The sequence below is a fragment of the Nannospalax galili genome, unplaced genomic scaffold (genome assembly GCF_000622305.1).
Source record: "Nannospalax galili isolate Female #2095 unplaced genomic scaffold, S.galili_v1.0 scaffold192, whole genome shotgun sequence".
In the NCBI taxonomy this organism is placed as follows: Eukaryota; Metazoa; Chordata; class Mammalia; order Rodentia; family Spalacidae; genus Nannospalax; species Nannospalax galili.
Genome location: NW_008331810.1, coordinates 457,402 through 476,997, shown reverse-complemented (window position 1 = coordinate 476,997; position 19,596 = coordinate 457,402). Strand labels below are relative to the sequence as shown.

General features: G+C 45.6%; 1 protein-coding gene across 4 annotated transcripts in view; it reads left to right on the top strand.

Moving 5' to 3' along the window:
- Erg (ETS transcription factor ERG) overlaps positions 1-19,596 on the top strand; it is a 202,476-nt gene that overhangs the window by 167,254 nt on the left and 15,626 nt on the right. For all 4 annotated transcript variants that reach the window (XM_029560529.1, XM_017796557.2, XM_008826910.3 and 1 more), the window contains 3 exons: positions 8,274-8,477; positions 9,234-9,314; positions 11,701-11,772. In XM_029560529.1, the coding sequence (XP_029416389.1) occupies positions 8,274-8,477; positions 9,234-9,314; positions 11,701-11,772 (357 nt within the window). The remainder of the gene's footprint in view (positions 1-8,273; positions 8,478-9,233; positions 9,315-11,700; positions 11,773-19,596) is intronic.

Sequence of the window (19,596 nt, the reverse complement as noted above, 5' to 3'; positions counted from 1 at the left end):
CATCTTGCTGTGTCACATCACCACTCCTAGTGGCCTCGTTCATTACGTCATGTTGCGCTAAGCTTCTGTTTAAACTCCTGTTGTTCCAAGCCCACCATATAAACCACCAAACTAAGAACTGAAACCCTGAAGTCATGAAGAAGACATAATGATGGTAAACTTATGTCTCTCGTCACATGGTCTCAGAGCACCAACTGGTGAGACAGACAGTTCCATTTTGTGAGTTTGATTTACCTTTCTTAGTAATTGTTCAGTCAGTGGCATTAAAATCTACCCAAGAAAAGATTTAAAGTAGTTGAAAACTTTAAGTGTATTGCTGTCTAGTGACTAGAGATTGAGTTATAGGTAAAGAGAGAGAGATTGAACAGGAGGTTGACAGCAGGTTAGATACAAAATGGTCCCTGTGTTGCCTTTGGATTCTGTCAGCAGACATGAGTAAAGTCACAGAGATATGATGTAGCGTGACATACAACTCACTCTCTCTCTGTGCCTCTCTCTCTCTCTGTACCTCTCTCTCTCTCTCTCTCTCTCTCTCTCTCTCTCTCTCTCTCTTCTCTGTCTCTCTCTCTCTCACACACACACACATACACACATATATGCATACATATTACTAGTTTTGATCTAATGGTTATTGCTAGAACTCTGCACTTAACAGAGAATATACATGTTGTTTAAGCCCTTAAGGGACCTTTACAAAAATCAGCGGTGTTTTCTGCCACTAAAAAGGTAACAAACCAGAATCTTAAATATCAGTGTTATAATAGACCCCACTCTCTAACCAAAGCACAATAAAATTAAAAATCAGTAACAAGAGGATAAAGTTAAAACAAATATCACCAATCAGTTAGAAATTTGCCAGGTACAGAAACAGCTTTGAGAAAGGCCTTTCTTTAGGGTCAGATTTCAGTTTGCAGCAGTAAGCCCTCCCGAAATTCCAGCTAGCTCTCTCCTGGGCTTGCTTTGTAAACAGGAGCTTAACCCTCATCAGGAGGCCCAATGTTCAATTTTATTTTCACAGGCTTATAGTCTTGGATACAGATTGACCAACTTGCCCCAGGCCTGGTTTTATCAACAAAGACCTCACTAGGCCTGCAATATGACTTAGGGTACATTTTATTTTATTCTATGCTTCTTGGTTTTTTTTCATAACCAAGAGTGATTTTTCCATTGGGAAGGCACAATATTTCACACTGATATTCTTTACCAAGTCAGCTCATGTTTAAGCTTGTTGACCTTCTCTAGAGGGGCTTTTGAGTTAGCGATGTTTGCTAACGTGAGGGGCTGTGCTTTGTGACAGCACAGTCTACTCTTGGCAAGGCAGTATCCTTTTACTTAATTTCAATAAATAATATTTCCCTGGCAGCTGAAGAATTCAACTGGGTCAGAATCTTATTTCATGGAAATATAAAGTCTTTTCTTATTATATTTTAATTTATTTATTGTGTATGAGGGCTCGCATATGGAGGCCAGTGGACAACTTGAGTACGTCAGTTCTCTCCTTCCACCATGTGGCTCCTAAGGATTGAACTCAGATCATGATGCTTGGCAGCAAATACCTTTACTCACTGAGGCATCTTGCCTGCCCCTCCAAAGTCTTCTAACTTCCTCCCACTTCTTGTTTGTGTGCATATAACTCCCTCACAGAGACATTTTACAAATGCAGTTCCAGACTGTGTGTGATGCTGTGCTTCTGTTTGTGTTTTAAGATCCAATTGACTGAACTAGAATTCATAAACCTTTGGGATGCTAGCTGTGTCATAAGACACAGGAAAGAGTCTTCCGGGAGAGATGCGTCTCTCTTTCCTCCTGTGCTGTGGAGCTCTGATGTTTTGCTATCTGTGAAACCAAAATGACACAGCTGTTTCCAAAACAATTGGATTTCAGAGGAGAAGGCTGAACACACAGGGTCTTATCATCGTTGGCTCAGGATTCCTTCAACATAAACACCTCCAAAAAGCTCTTAAAATAGAGATAAATCAGACTTTGTGTTTAAAGGGAGAGGTAGTCCTGGAAATTAAGTGGATTGTTTCATTTTTAGTAGAGTTGGAGATGCAAGATCCTCTTGTGTGGACACTTTTCTTTTTCTGCAACTTGTGATTGTTGGCCAAGTGCTTTTACATATGTTATCTCATTGACTTTTCAACCCCCTAACATTTCAGTTCATTATCACAGGAAAATAAGATTAATTCCAGGGAGGTTAGGGTTTACACCCAGTAAATGGCAGACTCAGAACCCAAACATGTAAACTCTCACTCCCAAGGCAGTCTCATTCTCATTACCAACTTGTCTGTGCTCGATGCAACTGGAGACATCTTTTGATCCCTCAGAAATGTCTAATGACTCTGAAATTCCTCATTGTTAAGTCTAACCTTCTTAGCAAGGTGCTCAAGTCCCCCTTAGCGGATCCCAGCTTCCATCTATGGTCTTTTCTTGTAATTTAAGTTTTTATTTTTTGAGAATTTCACATACGAATACTGTATTTCCATCATTTCCACCTTCCCTCTCCCACTCCCCCTCCTCCTCCCCCTCCTCCTCCTCCCTCTGTATCTCTGTCCTCACAGGGCATGCCACCTTCCTCTGCCCCCTTCCTCCTTTTCCTCTTTCTTCTCTTCCTCCTCCTTCCCCTCCTCCTCTTCCTCTCCCCCCTCCTCCTCTCCCTCCTCTTCCTCTTCCTTTTCCTCCTCCTCTTCCACCTCCTCCTCCTCCTCCTCTTCCTCCTCCTCTTCTTCCAACTCCTCCTTTCTCCTCCTCCCTTCCTCCTCCTCTTCCTCATTCTTTACACACACACACACACACACACACACTAACACAACTTAGTGACTCAGATTAGTAGTCTTTGAGTGTACTGTGTTTAGGGCTGACCACTTGAGTTTGGATAACCTATCAGGGAGCTTATCCCTGAGGAAAGCTGATCCTCCTCCTCTCAGCCATCGACTGCCTGTAGCTCTTCATCTAGAAGTGGGATCTTGTGAAACATCCCCCATCCGTGTTGGCATGTCAACTTGTGATGTTGTCATTGTCCAGGTCTTGTTTAAGTAACCATATTATTAAGATTTCATGGTTGCGACTTCCCTGTTGTGTCTAGAAGACACTGTCAAGCAACAGGCATCCTGGTCCTCTGACTCTCACCTAATTTTCTTTCTACCTAATTTTCAGCAATTTTCCCTGAGTCTTAGGCATAAGAATTGCATTACAGATGTGCCAGTTGGAGCTCGGTAGCCCACAGTCACGTATTCTCTGTATTTTGACTAGTTGTGAATTTCTGTGAGAGTCTTCATCTGCTAGAAAAAGAAGCTTCTTTGATGAGGGCAAGAGATATACTTATCTGTGGGTTTAAGAATAGGTATTTAGAATATGGTTAGAAACTATATTGGTTTAGGGAAATGACGGTAGGAAGTTCTCCTCTAAGGTCCATGACCCTCCAACCACAGATACTTGGCTAGGTTTATAGTACCAGGTGTGAATTTCCCTTCTTTTGAGTGGGTCTTCAGTCTAATTAGACAGCTGTTGGTTACCCTTAAGATAAAAGCACAACTATTACAACATTGGGAATATCTTGCTAGGCCAGTCACTGTTGAGGTGTTGATTACTTTTCTACCTGGCAGCTTACATAGCACCTTCTGATGCTATGAGGGAGGAGGCTTCCAGGCCAGGAGCAGCTCAATCTCTCCAGATTCTGGGTCCAAAGTGTATAGTTTCTTTAGCAATAGAGTCTTACTTCAAGTTCTGGTAGGCAACCAAGTGCAAAGGCAATAGCCTATATTGTTTTTGGAGTCTCTTGAATGCCCTCGACCAACAATTGCAATGGGGATTTCCAGTACTTGACAGTGTCTTTTTATTAGGTAGCCTATGGATTTTGGGGGGAACATCATCACCCTGCACAGAATAACTATTAAAAATATGTGTTTTTATTTTTAAGTAAGCTTATAAAATAATATATTTCCCTATGGCTTTTTCAAGTATCTGTAGTGTAATTTATCTCACCTTCCTTGCCCTCTTCAATTTCCTTCCTCCTCCCTCCCTAGTTCAAGTCACCCCCATCTTTCCTGTTTCTCCCTTCATAGCATCTGTGTCCTACTAAGCCCTCTATAGAGCTCCTTCCCCATCTCCATTCTTTATCTTCATCCTTCATCTACACCCCATCTCTACTCTCCTTTTTGATCTTTCAGCCCCATCTTCCATCTCCACCCTCCGTGTACTTTCCCCATCTCCATCTGCCTCCTTCACCTCCATCCTTTATCTCCAATCTCCATTTATATCCTCTGTCTCCATCCTGCTGACTATGGGTGCAACTTGACCACTGCCTTAAGTTCTTGCCTCCAGGATGACCCCACCATGATGGACTGTACTGTTGAACCCTGAGCCAAAACAAACTTTCTCACTGAAGTTGATTTTGTCAGAATATTTTATCTCAGCAAGAGGGAAAGTAACTAAGACACCAGTTGACATGAATCTAGTGACTTTTAGGCAAGATTTTTTAACATGGATTCATTTTTAAGAGAAAAAAAAACAATTTCCAGAATAAACTCATTTCTAGAGATTAGTTAACCGCCCCCCTAAAAAAAAGAAAAGGTAGCCTTCCCATGTTCAAAGCAAAAGAAAACAAAAAGAAGGGTTTGGCTAGTGTCTAATGGTGGGATTCACGGGGACTGACTAAGGGGGTGTGGAAGACAGGAGGACCTTCCTGTGAGGGTATTGAAACTGCTTTCTGCAGAGTCAAAGAGAAGGAGAAGCTAAATTAAGGGTGACAGGGTCTGCTTCTGTGTTAGGAAGAATCCCGATGTGCCATAAAGAAAAGATAGCCTTCTAGGAAGAGTGTTTAGTGTTGAACATGTTATCCGCAAAGCAGCTGTCTGATCCAAAGGCAAATAACCGTGTGAGCGTGTATGAGCCCAAGGACAGCATTCTTGCTCCATAGGCATACCTACCCTCCACAGATCAGCAGAAGGCTCCCATGCATAGGCCTCACAATGAATGTGCACGTCTGTCGACACTGCCTTGGGCATTTTGAAATTCTCTGCAGCAAAGACAGTGAGTGTGCAGTTTCTGAATGGTGTCAGTCTAGAGGGTGAGTCGGAGACTGTTGGATGAAACCCTATACTCGGTGGTCAATTGAAGGTGCATGTGCCCTGTGACCCATATACTCCCCCAGGGAGCACTTTCTCAAACTTACTGTGAAGATATTGTAGAAGTGTACAATGGTGCTGTGACTCTGGGCTGGGTCTCTTTCTTTCCTTCTCTCTCTCTCTCTCTCTCTCTCTTCTCTCTTCTTTCATTGTTGTGTGTGAGTACATATGCATGTGGGGGCCAGAGGCCAACATTAGCTGGCTTCCTTACCTGCCCTTTTCCTTATTTTTGAAGCAGGGCCTGTCTTTCATGGAACCTGGAGCTCCCCAGTGAGGCTATGCCGTCTGGTCAGCAAGCTCCAGGGATCCACGTGTCCACATTTTCCTGGAACTGGAATTGCAGATGGGTACTGCATGTCTGTCTTTTTATGTGGACTTGGGCATCCAAGCTCAATTCCTCAGGCTTTCAGAGCAAGCACTTTACCCACTGAGTCGTCTCTCCAGCCCTGAGTCTGCCTTTCTTTTTTTATTTTATGTGTATAAGTGTATTTGCCTTTATGTGTGGAAGTGCACCCGTGTCATGCAGTTCCCTGGAGGTCAGAAGAAGGTGTCAGATCCCCTGGAACTGGAGTTACAGATGGTTGTTAGCCACCATGCGGGTGCTGGGAATCGAACCCGAGTCCTCTGCAGTAGCAGCCAGTGCTCTTAACTGTGGAGCCATCTCTCCGGCCCCAAGTCTGCCTTTCTAATTAGCTTGCTGCAGGTGCTATTTGGCACTGGGATAGAGAAACAGCTGGCTAACCAAGAGCTGGATAGGTAATCTGAACCTCAGCTCCTTCTTACAATCACTGGGCGGGGGTGCGTTGTAACCTCTCAAATGCTCTGGGAAAGACCAGGTATCTCCCCAGGTGGTTTCAAAGCTGTGGATCCATCAGACTCCTCCACGGATGCCAGGAGGCAATGCTTACCCAGGGAAGTAGGTCTGCACCTGCAAGACGGGCCCCAAAGCTGCTTTGTGATGGATTCTGTCTGTGAGCTACATCTTGAAATTAGAGTTCTGAGTGACCAAAGCTAATCCATATTCCACTGGTATTAACTTTAAAACATAAAACAAATATATGTTAGATCCAGTAAAAACATTTAAAAGTTGTATAAGAACAATACATGCATTTGGGTCAGGAGTATTCTTTTTTTTTTTTTTTGGTCTTTTTGAGACAGGGTCTCCCTATAGCCCCAGCTGTCCTGGAACTCACTATGTAGACCAGGCTGGCCTTGAACTCACAGAGATCCGCCTGCCCCTGTCTCCCGAGTGCTGGTATTAAAGGCGTGTGCCACCACACCTGGCTAGGAGTAGACTTAAGTCTCTAGGATGGAAATGGAAGCGAAAGAGCATTTTATCTCCTAGAGTTGAAATAATTTATTTTCAGATGATACAATGTGAAAGGAGGGAGGGAATGGGAGGATTAAATACGGGGAAGGAAGGGCTGGAGAGATGGCTCAGTGGTTAAGAACACTGGCTGTTCTTGCAGAGGACCTGGGTTCGAATCTCAGCTCCCACATGGCAGCTAACTGTCTATAACTCCAGTTCCAGGAGATCCTGGGATCCAACAGCTTCTGTCTTCTTCAGGCATTGCACGACACTGGCACACTTACCTACATGCAGGCAATACACACATACACATAAAATAAAAATAATAAATAAAGTATTTAAAAACAAAAATAAGGGGAAGGGAGGAAAGAAAGAAGGGAGGGAGGGGATAGAGGGGAGGGAGGGAGGGAGGGAGAGAAAAATAGAGGCTAAGAAAGGAAAGAGGGCAGATGGGAGGGGAGGGAGGGCAAGGGATGGAGGACTGGAGGGGGGAGAGAGGGGGAGGGAAACAGGGAAGGAGGGAGAAGAGGGAGGGGAGGGGGGAGGGAAGAAGGGAGGGAGAGAAGCAGGGTGGGAGGGGAGCTCTGGTGGTGTCCCCCGGCTGTTTCTCTCTCACTATTTATCAGGTGTTCCAGCGCACACCCAGGGTGCAGAGCTGAAGCCCTGAAATGTTACTGGTCGGGGACCAAGCAAGGTTCAAAAATGATTGTCTACAAAGTGACTCAGAAGGAGAGTCTGACCCTCCCCTCTAGACTTTCTCCTTCAAGGGACTGCCTCGAAACCCAAGACCAAGACCCTCATTTTCTACATGGGGCAGAAACAGGAGGGAGGGGCAGCCCCCCCCCCCCATGTGAAGCCCAGGACATGGAGAGATGGTGCAGTGCCACCACCTGGCATCTGTTTTCAACCTAGGTGTTTCTGAAGGCTCCAGAGAGCCATTACCCAATCAGCCTCAGCCCTGGGCCTTCTGAGGCCCTTCAGCTGGGGCTGCTCCTGACGGGCCTTCCCACCTTTGGTCCTTTTTGGGATCACCTGCTCCCACGCACCAGGGTCTGCCCTCCCATCCTGCTCTGGGCCACCTCTCCTGCAGCAGGGCCTTGCACCTGTGGCCTCTGTGCTGTGCTGACGAGGGAAAGTGTGCCCCAGACTCAGTTTCTGCAGGTGTCGGGTAGTTACATCCACGTTCTCTGCCAGAGAGCCCTCCAGCCGCTCCCTGTGAGCCACATGAGCCGCGAGATAGGGAGGGTTTTGAGTCGCCTATACTTTATTTCTCAAACTCTCGTCAGCAGTTTGTACAAATACTGTGATTATTATTTTAGTGTATTGGTGGGGGTGGGGTGTATGGAGGAGGGGTTAAGTGTAGAAGCCAGGGACTTCTGGAATTCGCCAAGTAGGCTGACTGGCCAACAAGCCCTAGATTTCCTCCATCCTTCACGTTCCCAGCTCTGGATATATGAGTTTATGCCACCATGCCCAACTTTTTAAAAGTGAGTTCTGGGGCTTAAACACTGGTCCTTGTGCAAAGCAAGCACTTTTTAGACTGAGCCATCTGCCCAGCCTGATTTATATTCTTTCTGTAATTTCTACTAGCACTCTCCTGATGATAGATTGCTAACTCTTACTTTTATATAGACATACCAGTAGATTTTCAAGGGTCAGTTTTCATTGTTCCCCAAGACATTCTCTCTCTCACTGAGCCTGGGGCCTCAGGCTGGTACTTTTGGAGCCGTTGAGGAGGCTGCTCTGGCCCTGGGGCTGGTTTGCAATTCCACTGGGGTGCTCTCTGATGAGAAACTCCTCTTCAGGAGTTGACTGAGTATATTTTCAACCTGTTTTAGATCCTACACTATGGAGCACAGACCATGTCCGGCAGTGGCTAGAGTGGGCGGTGAAAGAATATGGCCTTCCAGACGTGGACGTCTTGTTATTCCAGAATATTGATGGGAAGGAGTTGTGCAAGATGACCAAGGACGACTTCCAGAGGCTCACCCCGAGCTACAATGCTGACATCCTTCTCTCACATCTCCACTACCTCAGAGAGAGTAAGCTGCGCTCCTCAGCAGCCACGGCTGTTGCCATGGCTGCAGAATCCACTTCAGAGGGTTCAGACGGGGTGGTGCACAGCATCCTTTGGTTCTCACTCAGCGACCATGTAGGACTGAGGGGACCACATGCTAGAATGTAAGTGGACAAGGCAACCTCAGCTAGTGACAAGGAGGCAACAGTCTTAATTGTGTTTGTCCTCTGCTCCCTCCTCCCTGGTCCCCACAACAGGATGGACTATTGTAGAGAAAGTGGCCACACACTGGCTAGTTTCCATGGTGCTCCAAATTGGAAGGGACAAAAGCCTTGGGGGATTATCGTTCCTAAAGCGAAGTCAAGTCCCTCCTCCCATCCAACCTGAACATAAACGGGGAACCTTTTCACTTCCTATCAGGTACCTTGGCCTAAGCTGACCAGGTAGCATATTAGCAGGTAGAGGCCTGAGCCTGAAGGATGTTGCATGCTCTAATGCTTACAACACCAAGCATGGTCCAAAGGGAGCCTAAGTGCAAGGTGGGGAGGAGACTTCCCCTGGGTCTCTCTGCTTGGCATCCCATCCACTTCTCTCCGGGGTGAAGGCACCCATTTAGGACTTAACGTGCTAACCAGAAGCCTGACAACTGTGTTTCCAGCAGCCCCTGATGTTGGGTGGGTTGGGTTGGGGTGTTTCTTTTCTTTCTGTTTTTTCTTTTATTTTAAAGAAAGGTGATTCTGTCTCTTTTCATTCCCGTGTCGCTTTCTGTTTTGTTTTGTAGCTCCTCTTCCACATTTGACTTCCGATGATGTTGATAAGGCCTTGCAAAACTCTCCACGGTTAATGCATGCTAGAAACACAGGTAATGCCAGCCCTGCTCTACTCCAAGATAAGCAGAGGGTCTTGTCTCTATGTGCTTGCTCTGGAGTACAACTTGGGCCAGGTCAGAGGTTAGAAAACAGAAAGTGGGGTGAAGGAAGGAGAAGTCCTTTGATATCTGAGCACTTCCTATCATCCCTTACCCCCTTTTAACCAAATGTGCAAAAGTAGTCACAACTACAGCCCAACTCCATGGAGTAAGGTATTAGTCCCAGTGTGTCAGTCCTGTAGGGACTAAAACCTTGCCTGGCATGGAGGGGCCAGAGGGATCTCTTGATCTCCATTTCTACTCCCACAGTAATGTTTTCTAAGATACCTTGGTATTCTGATTCAGTTTGGGGCCATTGGACTTGTTTTGACTTGATACGGATTTGGATGTTTGCAAAGGGCAATCAGAGAAGGTCATACTTTTTTTACAAACTTGTATTCCAGAGGAAACTCTGCTGCAATTTTTCAGAATATAAAATCAGTCCCTAGCCCAGTGCCTGCTTGCTTCCTGTCCCTAACCTTGGGTTCTACACTTTATTGATTTCTGTTTCATGCCTGAGCCTAGTAGGGTTTAACCCAATGCTTGGCATGGACTAACCCTCCTGCTTCTGTCCTGCTCCTCTGTAGATGAATGTATTATCATGGTTTGTATGCACATCTACATGGTTTGATGGCCCTCCCAATGGCATTATTGGGGATATGCATGGGTACTCTCTGCTCACCTGCTAGATTGTGGGCCACTCACTGCGCCTCACCAACACCCAGCTAGGGATGAAGTGGTAAGAGCTTTTAAGCCTCTGTAGCCCATAAGGAGCATGCAAGCCCTGTCATGGGTCTCCTTTACTTCACTTTCCAAATAGTCACCTTTTATTTTAAAATGTCTAGTCCCACGAGTTCAGTCTTGGTTTAAATACTCATAGTAAATTGCTGGGTTTTCCTGGTCCTCTGTATTCAAAACACCATGCTTTTACTGTAATATGGAAACTATCGGTGGCCGGCGCTCCTTCACCAGTTGTATTGCATATGTCAACCTGTTAATGATCTTCTGGCCAAAAGTAACAAAGAACTTAAGCAAATAATTTCCCTTCTCAGGAAACACCTTTGAGCCACACACATTTTCTGATAATGCCACACTCATTTAGAAATTCTTTAACAGTGACTGAAAATTCCACAAAGCTCAGATTTCACTAATTTTATTATTGTTGAATGATAGAAGCAATTGAAAGGCAGGATGATAAATTCTGAAAGGACTGGACGTCCAAAGAGAGATTTCCTCAGCTAAGATGAACATTGATTGAAAGGCAGAAGGAAAAATCATGGATTTGAATATGGCTTAACTTTGAATGCAATCCATAGTTTTCAGCAAAATATTTATAATTCTTTCAAACTATCTTTCACGAGCTCTTTAAAATATTTCATGAACTGGGGGCCAGGAGAGATGGCTCAGTAGTTAAGAGCACACTGGCTGCTCTTGCAGAGGACCAGAGTTCATTTTCCAGCACCCACACAGCAGCTAACAACCATCTGTAACTCCAGTTCCAGATCTGATGCCCTGTTCTGGACTCCCTGGGCATTGCACACAAGTGCACTTACATACTTGCAGGCAAATCACTCATACACACAAAATAAAAATAAATTATAAAAATATTTTATGAGGGGCTGGAGAGATGGCTCAGCAGTTAAGAATACTGGTTGTTCTTGCAGAAGACCCAGGTTCGAATCCCAGCACCCACATGGCAACTAACAACTGTCCATAACTGCAGTCCCAGGGTACAGCGTCTTCTGTCCTCTGCTGGCATTGCACAATACAGTGCACTTACCTACATGCAGGCAATACACACATATACATAAAATAAAAATAATAAATAAAACTAAAAAAAAATTTATGAACCATATATAGTTTTCAAAAAAAAAAAACCCTATGTACCATAGAAAGTTTTTAATAAAATAAGATTGCTAGTGAGACGAAGGGACTTTTTTAAAAAAATGCTGAAAAATAATAAATAATGTTGGGCACAGTGGCGCATGTCTCTAATACCGGCACTTGGAAAGCAGAGGCAGGCAGATCTCTTTGAGTTCGAGGCCAACCTAGTCTCCATAGCGAATTCAGGCCAGCTGCGGCTACAGGGAGACCCTGTCTCAAAAAGACCAAAAACAAAAACAAACAAAGCAAAGTGTTTCATGGTGAAGCAGGCACAGGAGAGACTGTTCCTCATTTAGAATCCGTGTCTGCAGCGCGGCTTGTGTTTCTCGAACTCTGTTGAAGTTGAAAGGTTAGCTCTGAGTGTTGTCACCAGGCGAGGTGGATTTGGTAACGATGGGTTAGGCCAACAGCCGCGGCAAAGGACCTTCACATGTTCTGTCTTTCCTTTTGTCTGCAGGGGGTGCGGCTTTTATTTTCCCAAATACTTCAGTATATCCTGAAGCTACGCAAAGAATTACAACTAGGCCAGGTACGCCAACACCCATGTGTGATTGTGTCACTCCTGCGGAGACCAGAACCTAAGTCCCATGACCTAGAGAGATCATCCCGGATCTGAAATGAGTTGCAGTTTTATTGCTGACCCTCTTGATGTGCAAACTCAGTACAGCCCAACTGCTGCATGCAGACAGCACTAGAGGGGTCCAAGATGCCGACTTAGAAGCAGATTCCATACTTAGGTAGCTCCAAATAGCGGGACCAGCGCCTCCCATTTTCAAGTTAACGTAAAGACTGATGTGCAGTCTGTTTCTCTTCAGTGGGACAGCAATCCCAAACCAGTGACTGATTCCCAGCTCTTTGGGTGAAGCCATTTTTTCAGAGAAACATGTAGTGCATGCTATTTACATCTGAATCATACTTTATGTCTTTCCAGATGATTTAATTAGGCAATTAATTTCCATATCATTCATACAGAAATAAACATTTATCTAATGCCAAGCACAAAAATAGCCTTTGGGTATATAGACCTGAACCGGCTCCAAAACCTGCCCCTCTTTAGAAAGCTTGCTTGCACATTCCTTTTGGCTTGGGGGTCTGTTGACTGCCTGCCTTGTCTGGCTGGGCCCACCTTGAAGGGTACAGTAGTAAAGTAGTAGGAAGATTTAGCCTGAAGTTCTAGAAGGTGTTCGCATAGTGCAGTGGGAGCCAAGGACAGCCAGAGACTGGTCAGTGGTTCTGTACATAAAGCACAAGAACTGGTGGTTGAGGCGTCCCCTAGTGGCTGCAGGAGCAGGAGGCAGTCCGACCACATGATCAGAACCAGGAAGCCTTCAGAGAGCTGGTGGATGCCCGGAGAGGAGAGGTCGACATCTGCCAGGGGATCAAGTAGGAAGGAAATTTCAGGTGGAGGGTGTAGCACTCTTAGACCCCCACCCGTTCGTGGTAGTCACGGCCACTTTGTGCTAGCCACGAAGCTGAGGGAGTCATGGTCCCAGGCAGTGGGAAGCGTTTTCTATATTCTTATAGGGAGGTCTAGCACTCATTATTCCTCAGCGCAGCTAGCCCCTCCTTGACCTCTCTTACATGTCCAGTCTGCATGAATCTCAGTTGACCTGGTCCCAGATCTCAGGCTTGGAAACTTTCCAGTGAGGAAGACAGATCAAGGCTGAACAGTGATAATGTGGACATGGCTTGTACCCCAGCCCTGCCCGGTGTAGCTGCTACTGTCCTAGCAGGCTAGCAGTTTTCTTTGACCTGACCTGAGAAAGAAAGCTTGCGTCCCTGCTCCCAGTAACCATGTGGAAAGATCCAGCCAAAATCCTCTGTCATGTTATAGGCCAATGAGTAATGGACTAGACCCAGTATCTGCCTGAAAAATCTGCCAAGTATATTGAAAAGCAGAAATGCTCCCTTGACCCTGGCTCTAGGGTTTGCCCAGTTTACTGTCACCAAATGCATCTTGGCATAAGCACAGAGATGGGTACGAATGGGTATTAACGATTGGGAGCTTTTAAAAATGCCGCCTGTACCTATAGTTAAAAATAAATAATAAAATCTGTCTGCAGAGCATTTTCCCTTTGAGGTTAATTAGTTAAATGTTTTAAATGTGTTTGTTTGAAGCCACTCATGAATGCTGCTGGCTGGGTCTCAAGGCTAGGGTTTGTGAGCTGGTCTGGTGAACTGGTTGGATAGGACAAGGGACCATACAGGTGCATCGATCCTGTTGTGGGGTGGTGGATTCAAAAGGGTGGCATGTCTAAGTGTATGGAGAGGAGAGTGATTGACAGCAGAATTATGGCTGAGTTTCTCTCTGTGTTTCATGCCAGGGAGGGTAAGTGGCAAGTTCGGCGTGGCAGGCCACTCTAAGGTGCCTGTCTTACTGAGGTGGCCCTTACTGGAGCGTGACTTTGCAGAGCTTACAGTTCTCTTTCCCCATCACTGATGCAACCTGTTCCTGAGACTCAGTTTGTGTGGGAAATACTTCTTTTGATTATGGCTGTCACCATAGAGTCCCTGGAAGAAAAAAAAAAAGCAAGTTTCCTGTTTTATGAGTTTAGATCAGATAGCAGAGATGCTCCACCCGCGTAACATGTAAAGAATTTAAAGAAGACCGAACAAGGCAGAGGACTAGTCGCTGCAGGCCAGACTCATCCAAACTCAGAGAAGGTAGAGTTATTTCTCCATCTTGGGCTAGCCATCACCAAGCTGTGGACCTTCCAGATGTGCTGCCATGACTGAGAAAGCCTGTGGAGGTGTGAATGAAGACCCAAGGGAACGGACTGTGCCAGGTTGTCTCAGAGCTGCAGGACGTGAGGCGGGGACCAAGGGAATTGACTCTCTTCCTGTAGTCAGTGGGAGTGATGACTGGCTCTTTCTTACAGGATCCTTGGGGACAGGGACCCATGTTCCTGTCCTCCACCCACCCTGGGATATCCATTTCTCTAATCCAACATCTATGGATAGAGGATGTCCTAGTTTGTTTCTACATTGCTGTGACAAAATACTCTGACCAATACCAACTTGGGGAGAAAAGGATTTATTTATCTTATATCTACCAGGTCACAGTTCATCAGGGAGCCCAAGGTAGGACCTCAGGACAGGAACCTGGAGGCAGGAGCTGGAGCACAGGCCATGGAGGAACGCTGCTTACTGGCTTGCTCCCCTGGCCCCTGCTCAGCCTGCTTTCTTATTGCAACACAGGCCCACCTGCCCAGCTGTGGCACCACCCACAGTGGGCTGGGCCCTCCCACATCACCCACAAAAAAGATGCCCCTCAGACATGGCCACAGGCCAGTCCAATAGAGACAATTCCCCAACTGAGGCTCCCTCAACCCAGGTGTGTCAAGTTGACACTAAAGCTATCCAGCACAGAGGACTCTGGTCAGCACGCAAGTGCTGATCCCAAAGAAAGCCAAGTTCCTAAGTAATAAGTCCCTTTAGACTCTAATCAGCTCTTTTCTATACTAATGCTATTTCACCATAGAGTCCCTGGAAGAAAAAAAAAAAAGCAAGTTTCCCGTTTTATGAGTTTAGATCAGATAGCAGAGATGCTCCACCCGCGTATTCCATCCTTCGAATCCCGCTGCCCGGTGCTTCCTTCCCACCCCACCCCCTTTCCTGATTTTGGTCACCCCCTGCCAAGCTGCCAACCCAATGTCCTTTTTCCCTTTTTTCTTTGATGTCCAAACTTCTGCAAAGAACTATCTATTCCAGAGCCCCTGGGTCATCATTTCAGTATCACTTCAGAGTTAGCAGGCTTCCCAGTTGTCTTGTGGGTCATAACCTGGGGACACTGTTCTGCCTTATTCAAGTCCCACCCATTTTTGCTTTCTACACTCCCTGATTCAGAACATGGCACCTGGATCAGTCCCCCGCCTCTAAGATGTTAGCATGTAGGCACGTCACGGTGTCGTTAGCATGTCGGCTCATCACGCTGTTTTGTGGGTTTATGATCGCTGCTTTGGATCTGTTTCTCAGGTTGTTGCAGTTACTACCACCAAGCCCCCTCCCCCACCAGTCTCCTTTCCCGAGTCCTCTCCTTCCGAAGCTACTGCCCTTTGGGGCCGCAGGTTCAAGGGTCAGAAGCCAAGACAGATGCTATTCACGGCATCTTGAGAGCCAGAATATGACATTATGGGGTACCACACAGCCTGGCCCCTTAAGACTAGGTCAGAAGAAAGCTAGGCCTAGTACCAGAAAGCTCCTTCCTCTTCTCTGTCACCACAACAGGCCTTACATCATGAAAGGCACCTAGAGTGTCAGCAAAGTAACTAGAGAGTGTAAGTCTGCACACACGGCCTTGGGAGCAGCCTTGAGGCCGGTGCGCTTGGGAAATTTCTTGGGATCTTCCTCTAGTCTTTCATGAAAGTGAAACCTGGTGCTGTTGAACATATCCCAGCTTGGTGCCCCCACAGCTGCCGCGCTCTGCTGTTAGGTGCTGTGTAAACCTGAGGCCTTGACGGTTGGCGCAATCCATTCTTTACTCGCTTCCAGCTCTAAGCACAGAGGGCTACACGCTCAAGCAGAATCCATGCACATTGCCCCGTCTCCATGTGTTTGGTACAGGATTTAAGAATACCTTAGAAAGATCCAGAGGAAGGTAAAGAGCAGGTTGATTACCGCGGGGCTGAGTCTATCAGTTCCCTCCATTTCACAGAGGTTTATAGATCCATTGTAGGTGGTCAGTCTTGGTCTTTCTACTTTGTGTTCCTCCTCAGCTCAAGTACAGGACAGGAGGCCCATTTCCTTTCTTCCCATCCCCATCCTCCAGGGTATCTTCAGAGCTGCCTTGTAGACCTGGCATGGATACTTTGGAATGAGGAAGAATTTCCAAGAGCCAAGCTCTGGCCCTTTAAAATGCAGAGTGGCTCAGTAGAGGCCGAGGAAGCTGGGAGCCCTTTCCAGTGAGCTGAGGGAGAAAGAATAGAGTTGGATAGAACTTAGCACGCATGGAGGAGAGAAACTAGGATGCTGACTTGTTGATGGCTTGGCAAGGGTGTGCTTGGAAGGGTCTTCACAGAATCACAAACTAATCCTGGTTCCTAGCAAACACATGAAGGTGCTGTGTACGGAGAGGACACACCAGGCAAGACCCCCCCCCACCTTTGTGTCTCCACGCCGTGGCTTTTGTCTGAATTGTGGCTTAGACTGTGCTTCTGTGGACACTCCACAATGCCCGTGAAATTGCTTTAATAAAATTCAGGTCTTTAAATCATTTTCAGCAAATACAGTAGCAAAGTGATTGCCCAAAAGGAATTTTGCACACACCTGTGTGAGTTGATTAGCTTGAAGATGACAGATAAAAAGAAATGGGGGGCATATCGGGATGGTCACCCCAAAAAAGTATAAAATGTGTTTTATCAGAAGTCCTATACCCTGCTTTCAACAAAGGATGTGTAGCAAAGACTGATGGGTAGTGATTTTCTAAGCTGTCAAATGTAGAAGCGTTCAACACTGACTCTGTGGTCACTCTGATTGTCCCTCGTCAAAGAAATTCCCAAGGTCAGCATTTCCCAGGTCGCCACCCACAAGAGAGGGCTTAGTGCCCACAGCATGTGACCAGCAGCTGGTAAGGAAATGTTGGCATAGAATCCCATGAGAGAGAACAAGACCTGCTTATCTCCCTCTGCAGTGTGTTTATGAACATGTTAATCACTGATCATGCCAACATCTCAGATACGTGGCTGAAAATGACACTCGATTTGGTCGTGTTTAGATCCTGAGTTATTTCCAAGGAAAGATGGGGCATACTTCTTCACCCTCCAAAGGGTTTTATGAATAAAGATATTTTGGTAGTCATAGTTCGGTGCGCAGGCCTTTGTCCCACCTGCATTTCATGAGTGGTACTTTGCTTTTCTGTATTCGGTGGTGGTTGATAAACCCGTGGCTCTCCTGTAATTCTGGTTGTAATTCTTCCACCTCAGGCCAGTGAGTCGCTCTAGAATCCAGAAGTTTGTTCTAAATTTGTATGAGCGTACTCCAGATAGCAGTCTTGAAATCGTTATCTGTAATAATGGGGATTCTTAGAAGAGCAATGGAAAATTTCTAGAGATAGTTTTGAAAAATTCAACATGTGCCCAAGTGGCCTGGGACTGTGTTAAAATGCTGGTTCTGTAGGTCCTGGGAAAGATTCTGTACTTCTAACTCCCCCCACATGTTTCTTTGGCTGCTAGTCCACGGAACACACTTTGAGAAGCGAGAATCTAGGACCTCCGTCTCTGGATGTCATTTTGTGTCTGTCTGACCCTGAACTAGGCAGGATGGGAGAATTGCTTTGTTAGTAGATTATTCAGCCTAAGACAACTGTCGTATTAAAACTTCTGCTATCTATCTTTAAAATAAATATTATTACTTTGTATTTGTTTTTAGAGGGGTACAGGTGGTAGGGGATGTGTACAAGCCACAGGTTGCAGGAGTCAGTTCTCTCTTTCTACTGTGTGGACTCCGGGAATTAAACCTGGGTTGTGAGGCTTGGCAGTAGATGTCTTCACCCACCGAACCATCTCGCTGGTCTCCATATTTTAAATTTAAATTTTATTTTAGAAAAAAAAATGCAGCTGGCTAAGAATCCATTTGCAAAATGCTCCCAGAGATGTGAGATGAAATTTAGTTGTAAATTGATAGTGGCTGTGGCTTTAACTCCCACATGCTGCCCCGACTCCAGAAAAGCTGAAGGATCCAGAATGCTAAAATGCCACCAAGAAGAGGGAGCCATCGCGGAGTTTAAAAGTGAAACTGTGTAGCCCTGGGAGGCCCAGGAGGGTAGAATTTCACAGACCACACCAGTTGTGATGCTTGCAGCCAAACAGACCGATTGAATTAAAGCCTTTCTGTGTTGAATTTCACATTGTGCATCGTTTCTGTTCGCTTTGGGATATGAACATAGAAGGAGATACACACTGCAACATAATCAGCGCTTTGAAGGCTGACCCACCACATTGCCAGTTTTAAATGAGGTTAAATGATTTGCTGAGAGACTCAAAATAATTGCATCACGCCGCCCTCCAAATGAGAGTTTTGTGGCCGTCTCCTGGTGCTTGGCAGAACACCTTCAGAAGTATCAGGCTATGACTTTCAGTTGGCCCAGAGGGGCCCTTGATGCTGAACTGGGACCAACCAACCCAAGAAAACAGTTTTCTATTTAAATTTGTTAATTATTTTGTTTCTGATTTTGAGGAAGGGTCTTACCCTCTAGTCCAGGCTGTTCTAGAGCTCACTATGTAGACCACATTGGTCTTGAAATCATGGCAGTCCTCCTGACCCAACCTCCCAAGTGCTGGGATTCCAGGCATGAGCCAACACACCCAGATCTTGTTTGTTTGAGATGGAATCCCGTGTAGCCTGAGCTGGCCTAAAATTTGGTATGTAATTGAGGAAGACTTTTAACTCCTGATCCTCCACCTCCCAAGTACTGGATTACTAGCATGGGCTATCACATTTAGCACATAGTTTTAAAATGACTTTGTAATATAATCTCATGTACAAATGGCCTCAATATATGCATGGATATTAAGGGAAAAATGGGATATATTTTTGAAAGAAACTTGAAATGACTTAGAAACCTCGATGATTATAATTGATTTATGTTGAGAATATAGATCTGTAGTTGTTAGATCCGCATCTGCAAAGTGGCACAAGTGATATTATAAATAAAGACATAAAAATAACTGACTTGTAACTAGGCTCAGAAGATCATTGTTAGAGTGTTGTGGGCTGATCCTATTTCAGTCCTGAATTTGCTTGGTGCAATTCATTTTACAAAAATACTAAATTCTTTTAGAGAAAGAGAAAGAGGAACCATTTGCCTAGAAAAACCACTAGACCAATTAAGACCGACAACATAAGTAGATAAGATTATCAAGGGGTTATGCCACACGTGGTGGTGCACGCCTTTAATCCCAGCACCCGTGAGGCAGAGGTAGGTGGATCTCTGTGAGTTCAAGGCCAGCCTGGTCTACATAGTGAGTTCCAGGACAGCTGGGGCTACAAGGAGACCCTGTCTCAAAAAGACCAAAAAAAAAAAAAAAAAAAAAAAAAAAGATTATCAAGGGGAAATTAAGGGTTGTCTAGGGAGGCAGCTCACAAGTAAGAGAAGACAATGATCATTTCCAAGAAGGAAGTGGGGACAGGAGTGTGAGTTTCCTTATGCAGATTTGAGGGTAAACTCCAGCAAGACCTGGTAGATTCATGCCCATTATAGGCTCAGGCTCAGATGGGTCCTGAAGACTTGGTTGGTCTGGTGATAAGTCAGATTGTAAAAGAGAAAATGTTCTATGGTCTTCTTGACCTCTGGTTGTAGGACAAAGCTTTAGAAGGGTCAGTAAGAGGGGCTGGGAGATGGCTTGGCTTTAAGGTA